The following is a 9,778-nucleotide window of genomic DNA, read 5'->3' on the forward strand; positions in this document are numbered from 1 at the left end:
CATGATAGTCGTAATTGTCCAGGGAAAGTCAAGTGATATTGTAAGTAAACATTTTTTTTCTTATGTTCTAATTAGTAATAAATTAAAATTATTATTATATAAATACTTTGAGTTTTAAATTTAATACTTTGAATTTTTAATTTAAACATTTTGTATGTGTTTTAAAATGCATCAAATATGTTCTAAAATTTAAAGTGTGTTTATGTTCTAATTATTAATTTTTTTTTTCAGGTTGACTATGCTATTCATACAACCGCATGAGTCATTTTATTTTTAGGAAATAGCACATGGAAAAAATTTTGTGTAAATTATATATATATATATATATATATATATATATATATATATATATTATTTTGAGAACATAATGGCATATTATTTTTTGTCCAATTATTCTCTATATTCTTATGTTTACAATTATATTATAATATGATTATATTATAACTCTTATTCTTTTATTAAAACAATTTTTGGCAATATTATAACATGAGAATGGGGTTGGATGAGTATGAGATAACACAATATTTTGCAAGTAATGTAAACCATTTATTTTGGGCAAATTTTGCAAGTAACAACTGCATTTTTAAACCAAAATATCAATCCCATAAACAAGAGTATTAAAAAAAACGTGTCTTGTACAATATATTTATATATACATAAAAAAAAAAAACATGTCTTGTATAATATTATTCATATATAAACAAGAGTACTACAAAACATGTCTTGTATAATATATTTTTGGAGGAGTTGGTGTCTTTAGTGTGACCTCATTCCTTTACTCTTCCTTCTTCATTGTACGCAAAAAAAACTTACGCTTATTCTTTTGTCTAAACATAATAAAATTACTTTAGAACATGGACAAGTAATTTAGAACATAAACTTAAATACTTTAGAACATAATCAGAAATATTTTAGAACATTATAATAATAAATTAGAACATAATTAGAAATACTTTAGAACATTGACATGTAATTTAGAACTCAATCAAAATTACTTTAAAACATAGATATATAATTTAGAACATCATTAGAAATATTTTATGTAAATTAGAACATAATAAGAATTACTTTAGAACATACACATGCAACTTAGAACATATTAAGAATTACTTTATATACATTAGCGCACAATCAAAATAACTTAAAATTAGGTTAATGTTCCAAATGATATTAATGTTTCAAAGTATATACATGTTCAAAATAGTCATCTCCATAATCATATATTTGTACAAAAAAGTACTATTATATATACTTAATATTTACACAATCAAATATCAAAATTTGTTGATCTTTGACCACTTTCTAGCCATCTTCAACACTCTTTTCCGTTCTTCATTTACTTCTGATGTTATAATCTTCCCACAATACTCCACTCGTAACCTTTTCATTTGCTCAAACTGCACAAAAAAAAAATGACTTTAGAACATATACATGTAATTTAGAACATAATAAGAATTACTTTAAAACATTGACATGTAATTAGAACCTAATCATATATGTCTTGTACTTACATTATCCTTCTCTAGTTCTGAATTCCATTGTTTTTGACATTGGCCTTCATAGGTTTCCATGTGCTTCAACAAAAATACTCCACAATCATGTTTATTTCGGTTGCTTTTCCATCTCATCTCAACATTTCTTGTTTCATAAGTGGAAATAATTGCACTTTTCTTATCAATTTCTTCATAAAATTCACCAAATGATTCCAACTAAAAAATTAATAATATAATTAGAACATAATTAGAATTAGAAATTATACATGCAATTTAGAACATAATTATAAATACTTTAGAACATTGACATGTTTAGAACTCAATTACAATTATTTTAAAACATAGATATATAATTTAGGACATCATTAGAAATACTTTAGAACATTGATATGTAAATTATAACATATATATATAATTTAGAACATTATTAGAAATACTTTAGAATATAGACATATAACTTAGAACATAATCAGAATTACTTTAGAACATAATAAAAAATCTTAGAACATAATAGAAATACTTTATGTTCTAAATTCTAAAGGGAAAATATAATAGAACATAATAAAAAAACTTTAGAACATAAGGGAAAACTTTAGAATATAAGGGAAAACTTTAGAACATAATAGAAATACTTTAGAACATATGGAAAAACTTTAGAACATAAGAGAAAAATATAATAGAACATAATAGAAATTTTTAGAGCATAATAAAAACTTTAGAACATAATAGAAAACTTTAGAACATAAGGGAAAAATATAATAGAACATAATAGAAAACTTTAGAACATAAGGGAAAACTTTTAAACATAATAGAATTACTTTATAACATATGGGAAAACTTTGGAACATAATAAGAATAACTTAAAATTATGTTAATGTTCCAAATAAGGTTAATGTTCCATATGATATCAATGTTCCTAAATTTATTTATAGCATAATAAATAAATTATAATTAACTAAGTCAAAACTTTACACCTTACCATTTTTGTAAAATCATCCCCATATTTGTCTTCAACCGAAACATTTGGTGAAAGAATCATGTTATCAATGACATCGAGAGTACCTTCCATAAAGTTGAAGCACAACAAATAATAGTGATCCGGTAAAACAGCCGGAAAGAAAACCTCGTTTAGAACATAATCAGAGACTTTAGAACATAAACCAACATGTGTTTAGAACATAATCATATACTTTAGAACATTATAATAATAAATTAGAATATAATTAGAAATAATTTAGAACATTGACATGTAATTTAGAACTCAATCAAAATAAATAGAACACTATATAAAGAAAAAAAAAAAAAAAAAACCTTACCAATCGAAAGTTGTTAAATGTTGTTAATTCGGCATTTGTCATTTCTTTTCTCATTTGATGAAACAAAGCTTTTTTTCTATCTTCCCAACTTTCAGTATTTTTGATGTATTTTTCAGTGCAAAGAATAAGCTGGAAAAAAAAAATTAAAACTCAAGTAATTAAAACATTGACATATAATTAAAACATAGACATGTAATTTAGAACATAATTAGAAATACTTTAGAACATTGACATGTGATTTAGAACTAAATCAGAACTACTTTAGAACATCATTTGAAATAATTTAGAACATTGATATGTAAATTAGAACATTGACATGTAATTTAGAATATAATCAGAATTACTTTTGAACATAGTCATATAATAGCATGATAAAAATAAAAAATAAAAAAAAAATAACTAAGTCAATTCTTAACACCAAAACCTTCTTTACCAAATTAAACCACAAAAAACTAATCATATATGTCTTGAATATTCTATATGGTAAGATAATTAGAACATACATAGCATTCAGTAGAGAAAAAAAATCTACTCTTCTTGTCTACAATTTAATATGAAAGCAAAAGCATTTGCAATGTTGTTGAACATGTGACTACATCCTGAAAGACTATCCATCTCATCTCTCCTAATCACCATTGCCGCTTTGTCAGCATACAAAAGTTCCCTAAAATGAGAACAAAAACTACATTAAATCAAAACAACATTTTGAACATAAACATAATACTTCATAACATAAACACGTAATTTTAAACATAAGCATAGTGCTTTAGAACTAAATTTTAGAACATGATTAGAAATATTTTAGAACATAAAATATAGGAAAATTTTTAAATTACCACCCAAAAATGTACCCATTTTCAAACTAACCACCCGTTTAATTTTTTATTTTAAATTACCACCCCTTAAATTAAATAAATGCTCAGATTACCACCCATTTTAAAAATCCGGTGGATTTTCCGTATGTGGGCTCCACCTAACGCTTATTTTGACCTTTTTGACTAATTATTTCCCCGGTTTTTCTCTTTAAAAATGTTCTCCTAACTTCAATTCACATTTTTCTCTTTGAAATTTGGTAGAATTTGGTGAAGGAAATGTGAATCAAAGTTTAGAGAGCGTTTTTAAAGACAAAAATCAAGGAAAAAATCAGTCAAAAGGGTTAAAATAAGTGTTAGGTGGGGCCTATAGATGGAAAATCCACCGAATTTTTAAAATGGGTGGTAATCTGAGCATTTATTTAATTTAAGGGGTGGTAATTTAAAATAAAAAATTAAACGGGTGGTTAGTTCGAAAATGGGTACATTTTTTTTTTGTGGTAATTTAAAAATTAACCTAAAATATATTAATCAAAACATAATTTTGAACATTAGCATAATAGTTTAGAAAATAAGCACGTAATTTTGAACATAAACATACAACTTTAGAACATAAGCATAGTACTTTAGAACATAAACTTGTAACATTTAGAATATTTACTTAGAAAAATATAACCATCGAAATTGAATTTAATTAGAAGACGAAGATGGGAATTTCAAACATGTACTTTAGAACATAAGCATTAGAAAGAATTTGAATTAGTAGATAACTTATTATTATAAAAAATAAAGTTTAGAACATATGTATATAATTAAAACATCAACTTGGAAATGTAAGCATGTAACTTACAAAAATCATTTACTAATTAATTAAATAATTAACTTTAGAACATAAGCATGAATGTAGAATATAAACATGTAATTTATGACATTATCATATAATTTAAAACATCAACAAATAATTTAAAACCTTTTTACTATCATCATTCACGCCATCTCTTTTATCATCTTTCTCCTCCAACTTTGGTCCATCAATCTCATCATTAATATCATGTTGATCATCATTTTCATCATCGTCATCATCTTCTTCTTCCTTTTTTTTTTCATTTTTCTAGTTGGTTGAATCCTTGATAAAAGCTTGACACTTTTTTTTCGTTTTTGACTTTGCACATGTTTCTCAAATGGAAAAGTATTGTGTAGAACGGACTCACATGAGTCCGGTCAATTATCAGAGTAGAGATATTATAGTCAAGAATTGATATATTATAGTTGGGAATAGAGTATTTTTATCAGGAATAGAGTACTTTTCATCAGGAATAGAACACTTTTCATCAGGAATAGAGTACTTTTCATCAGGAATAGAATAATTAATTATCAAATTTATCAGGAATTATTAAATTATAGTCAGGAATAGAGTACGTTTCATCAGGAATTGAGTAGTTTTCATCAAGAATAGAGTATTTTTCATCAGGAATATACTAATTTTTATCAGGTCAAAAACATAAAAATATTATAGTCAGGAATTAGTATATTATAGTCAGGAATTGGACTATTTTTATCAGGAATAAGACTATTTTTATCAGGAGTAGACAAATTTTTATCCTGACTAAAATTTTGTAATTCCTGACAAAAAATCTCTAATACCTGACTAAAATATTCTTATACCTGATATAAAAAATACAATTCCTAAACATTACCTGACTAGTAAAAATATTGTTCTGCTTCACATTTTATCCAAACACATCGATCATCATCACCATCGTCCATGGTGAAAATCAAATCGAACGGCAATCACAACTCCTCAATTCCTATCTCAAATAATCAATGACGGTAGCAACCCTAGTTTGTTGCAGCATCACTTCCGAAACCCCCCATATGCCTTTCTCTCTCCTCCATCATCATCATCTTTCAAATTGATTTGCGGGCTTGCCGTGGTTAGTTTTGGAAGGTTTTCATTGATTTTGGTGGTGGTGGGACGGCGACGATACGTCGGAGGCATGGAAGCGAGAGAGGAGGAATCGTGCAGTGGCTCTGTGGCTAGGTTTGCTGTGCTGGCTATGTTTGGTTGTCGTTTGTGACGGTGGTGGGTGATAACAACAAGCCAACAATGGTGGTGCAGCCGTGCGCAGGTTATTGCGTTGTGTTGTTATTGTTGTTGTATATTTGTTGCCGTGTAGACTGGACTCACGTGAGACCGGTCTCACGCAAAACCTTCTGTTCTCAAATTTAGCTTTGTCAATTACTTCCGCTTCATTTTCAACAACTTTCCTTTAAAATCAAATATAAATGATTTAGAACATATATGATAATCTTTAGAACATAATAGAAAACTTTATATCATAATAGATATACTTTACAACATAATAGAAAATCTTAAAACATAATAGAAATACTTTAAAACATAATAGAAAATCTTATATCATAATAGAAATACTTTAGAACATAATAGAAATACTTTAGAACATAAGGGAAAAATATAATAGAACATAATAAAAAACTTTAGAACATAATAGAAAACTTAGAACATAATAGAAAATCTTAGAACATAATAGAAATACTTTAGAACATAAAGGAAAACTTTAGAACATAAGGGAAAAATATAATAGAACATAATAGAAAACTTAGAACATAATAGAAAATCTTAGAACATAATAGAAATACTTTAGAACATAAAGGAAAACTTAAGAACATAAGGGAAAATATAATAAAACATAATAAAAAACTTTAGAACATAATAAAAAAACTTTAGAACATAATAGAAAACTTAGAACATAATAGAAAATCTTAGAACATAATAGAAATACTTTAGAACATAAGGGAAAACTTTAGAACATAAGGGAAAAATATAATAGAACATAAGAGAAAACTTTAGAACATAATAGAAAACTTTAGAACATAACAGAAATACTTTAGATCATAATAGATATACTTTATAACATAATAGAAAACTTTAGATCATAATAGAAATACTTTAGAACATAAGGAAAAACTTTAGAACATAAGGGAAAACTTTAGAACATAAGGGAAAAATAATACATAAACTTTAATTACCTTTTTCTTCCATAAGTAATTTTTTCATCTGGTATAATAGTAATTTCTTCTTCTGATTTTTCTTCATTTTGGCCTTGTATTTTGCTGCAATTTTAAAAAAATAGAAAACACTAGTAACATTCCAACATTAGTAATATATTTTAAACATAAGAATAGTTTAGAACATGTAGAAAATAGTTTAGAACATGCTGAAAATAATTTAGAACATACTGAAAATAGTTGTCTTTGTAGGCATTATATAGTTTTAACTCTTTAAAAGATTCATTCAAGTCCAATGCATTTAAAGGTCTTTCTACCTACAATTAATGGTAAGAGCATACAAACCAAATTACAAAAAAAGTACTCTACACAGGATCCTAATGATATACTTGATACGAATTCAAAATCACAGTTATACCAAGCTCATAAAGTCATGTGTATGTTGAAGTTTAGAGTACAATGTACAAGGAAACTACCATAAGATGCTAAGTATGTACCAGATATTGTTTAATAAAATCATTTGCCCAACAATTGGACTTCAAAATATTCAACTAATGGTACAAAAGGAAAGAAGGATACATAGAAGAGAAATAAGATATTAAACATTTACAATCAAAACTAATAGAAACTAGAAACGCAACTAACAATTAGGGAGGGAAACATAGTATGTAACTTTTATCCTAAAAATTGCCAGTGCAGAGACATTAAGTCTTAACTTTAAAAATTGGATTTAGACAAGACTGAAGAAAGATGCATATATCCTAGAAATCAATTTAGCTGCATGCCAAATAAATTTGCAATGAAAGCAATACCTTTACTTTCATCAATTCCTATGATCAATTATACTCCGTATTTCAAAAGGAAAAAACTTCATTTATAAGAATAACACAAAAGAAAAAGACTTCATTTATAAGAATAACTGAAACTTCCATCACCTATGAAAGCAAGGACCCTCTAATTGGGAACAGCTTGTGTATAATCAAGAGTAGCGCCAACCAACAACCCAATAGATCATGAAATTTCTATCACTAACAATTAAGAACACAACAAGAGAGTATAACTAATTTAGAACATGCTGAAAACGAGTTTAGAATATGCTGAAAACAAGTTTAGAACATTCTTAAAAATAGTTTAGAACACGCTAAGCTTATTTACATAATTACTTGCAAAAAATAATAGACACATCACATTTTGTATTGCTAAAAGAGTTCAATTCTACAGAACACTACAAAATTTAAATCACAGCAACAAAAAAAAAAAAAATACAAAAACCTCAATCTCATAGTATTGGCATCAGCTTCAGTTTCAGCTATAGCAGCAATCGACGCCATAGCCTACAAACCACCATTATTAAGCAAAAATATGTCAAAAAAATCATGAAATTGAGCAGATTAATTCACATAAAAGTGGGAAAATTGGAGGAAATAGAAAAAGACCGTTTGAACACAAGAAGAATCAAGCTAACGATCTTCGACACGATCAGTAAGCTTATCGAAAGCTTTGCTTTGTTGTTGCACAAGTAATCAAACATAAATAAATCTAACATGAATAAAGCTATAATGAGCATTAAAAATGTCAAAAACAGACATAGAGGATAACATATAGATCAGAGAATAATAACTTTTGAGTTAGAAACAAATAAAATCCTAATGAGAGGGCCTATATTTGATCATTGCTAAACAGCTCAAAAAGTTGGAGGTAAAGCTCAAAGCCCCAAAGTGTTCTGTGTTTGAGTTGAAAGATAGGGCCAAGCTACTTTCATAGGCTCGTTAGTCAGTACATTAATTACCATAAAGGAAATACTACACTTTGCATTGACCAAATGGGTGAGAGGTAGTTAAAATGTTGGAATACCAAAGGCAGTTAATTTTCTAATTTAGAATTAGTGTTTAATTGTACAAAAGTTTAAGCAGAGAAATGGTAACATAATAGGCACTTGTACAAAGGGTTTTGAAGTTCTTTCTAATCTCTCCAACTGACATGAAGCAACCTTAAATTGAAAACTTTGGGTCCTGTCCAAGACTTGCAAGTGATCCAAACCACAACTAAACCATAACTAACCTCATCCACCTGTTTAAGGGGTCTATATGTAGCACCATATGAACCATATAAAAATGGAGCTAATAATAGTTAATTTCAAAATATCTTACATCTTCATCGAGCTATTGAACAACCTACTGTTGCCCTTAATAATGGAGCCAATGATCATTTAATTATTCCAGTGATAGAACATCAACAACGCAATCAAGCTTGGTCGCAATTAGAACAAAAAAAAATCGAACAAAAAAAAAAAGAAAATCGAAAACTGATGCCATCGGAAAATAATTTAAACATAAATTAAAAAAATCGAACAAAAAAAAAAGAAAATCGAAAACTGATGAAATCGGAAAATAATGGCAACATAAAATAAAAATAAAAAAAATCGAACAAAAAAAAAAGAAAATCAAACTGATGAAATCAGAAAATAATTTAAACATAAATAAAAAAAATAAAAAATAAAAAACCGAACAAAAAAAAAAGAAAATCGAAAACTGATGAAAATCGAAAATCGGGAAAAAAAATGTCGTACTGATGATTTATGATCTAAAAAATCGAAAAAAATCAACAACGAAAATCAAAAACGAAAATCAACAACGAAAATCGAACAATATCAACCCTAAAATCGAACAAAACTAACCATAAAAACGCCAAAAATTATTGAAAATCATATAAGAAATTCATGAGAATCATGCGAAATTCATAAAATTAGAACAAAATCAAAGAAAACGTACCCGATTTGAGCAATTTAGGTTGTTTTTTCAGCAATTTGGGCTAGATTTTGGGATTTGTGGAGAGAGAAAGTAATGAGGATTGAAAGTTTGAGGAGAGAGAAAATTTTGTACGGTTTGGTAGGGTTTAGGGGTAGTTTTTTGTTTTAATCCTGACCGCTCATCCTAATCTAATTCTACGGATGAGATTAGTTCTTATATAACTAAGATTCTTATATAATTATGGGTTCTTATTTGTTATATATTTAGATAAAATTCATAATATCAAAAGATAATATTTTATATTTACTTAATTTAAACTTAAAATTTTCTTTCGACAATTTTGCTTACATGGCATTTGAATTATTTAATTTTAAAAC

At 26.9% G+C, this 9,778-nt stretch overlaps 1 protein-coding gene and 1 long non-coding RNA gene across 3 annotated transcripts; both read right to left on the bottom strand.

The window, feature by feature from the left end:
* Positions 1-1,181: 1,181 nt before the first annotated feature.
* LOC145627034 (uncharacterized) lies at positions 1,182-2,979 on the bottom strand. 2 transcript variants are annotated; one of them, XM_081679441.1, is made up of 4 exons: positions 2,810-2,979; positions 2,473-2,555; positions 1,512-1,709; positions 1,182-1,397 (listed from the first exon to the last, which is right to left on the bottom strand). In XM_081679441.1, exons 2-4 carry the CDS (start codon positions 2,530-2,532, stop codon positions 1,275-1,277), a joined length of 381 nt encoding a protein of 126 aa, XP_081535567.1. In that variant the 5' UTR covers positions 2,533-2,555; positions 2,810-2,979; the 3' UTR covers positions 1,182-1,274. The 2 variants fall into 2 exon arrangements, with proteins under 2 accessions (XP_081535567.1, XP_081535566.1); XM_081679440.1 differs by lacking the exon at positions 2,810-2,979 and having other exon boundaries at positions 2,473-2,675.
* Positions 2,980-6,610: 3,631 nt separating this feature from the next.
* LOC145627035 (uncharacterized) lies at positions 6,611-9,576 on the bottom strand. The gene is made up of 4 exons (XR_014111283.1): positions 9,423-9,576; positions 8,088-8,190; positions 7,924-7,985; positions 6,611-6,756 (listed from the first exon to the last, which is right to left on the bottom strand). It is a non-coding gene; the product is annotated as an uncharacterized LOC145627035 (long non-coding RNA).
* Positions 9,577-9,778: the final 202 nt, after the last annotated feature.

The sequence above is a fragment of the Chenopodium album genome, chromosome 4 (assembly GCF_948465745.1).
Source record: "Chenopodium album chromosome 4, dcCheAlbu1.1, whole genome shotgun sequence".
Classification (NCBI taxonomy): domain Eukaryota; kingdom Viridiplantae; phylum Streptophyta; class Magnoliopsida; order Caryophyllales; family Amaranthaceae; genus Chenopodium; species Chenopodium album.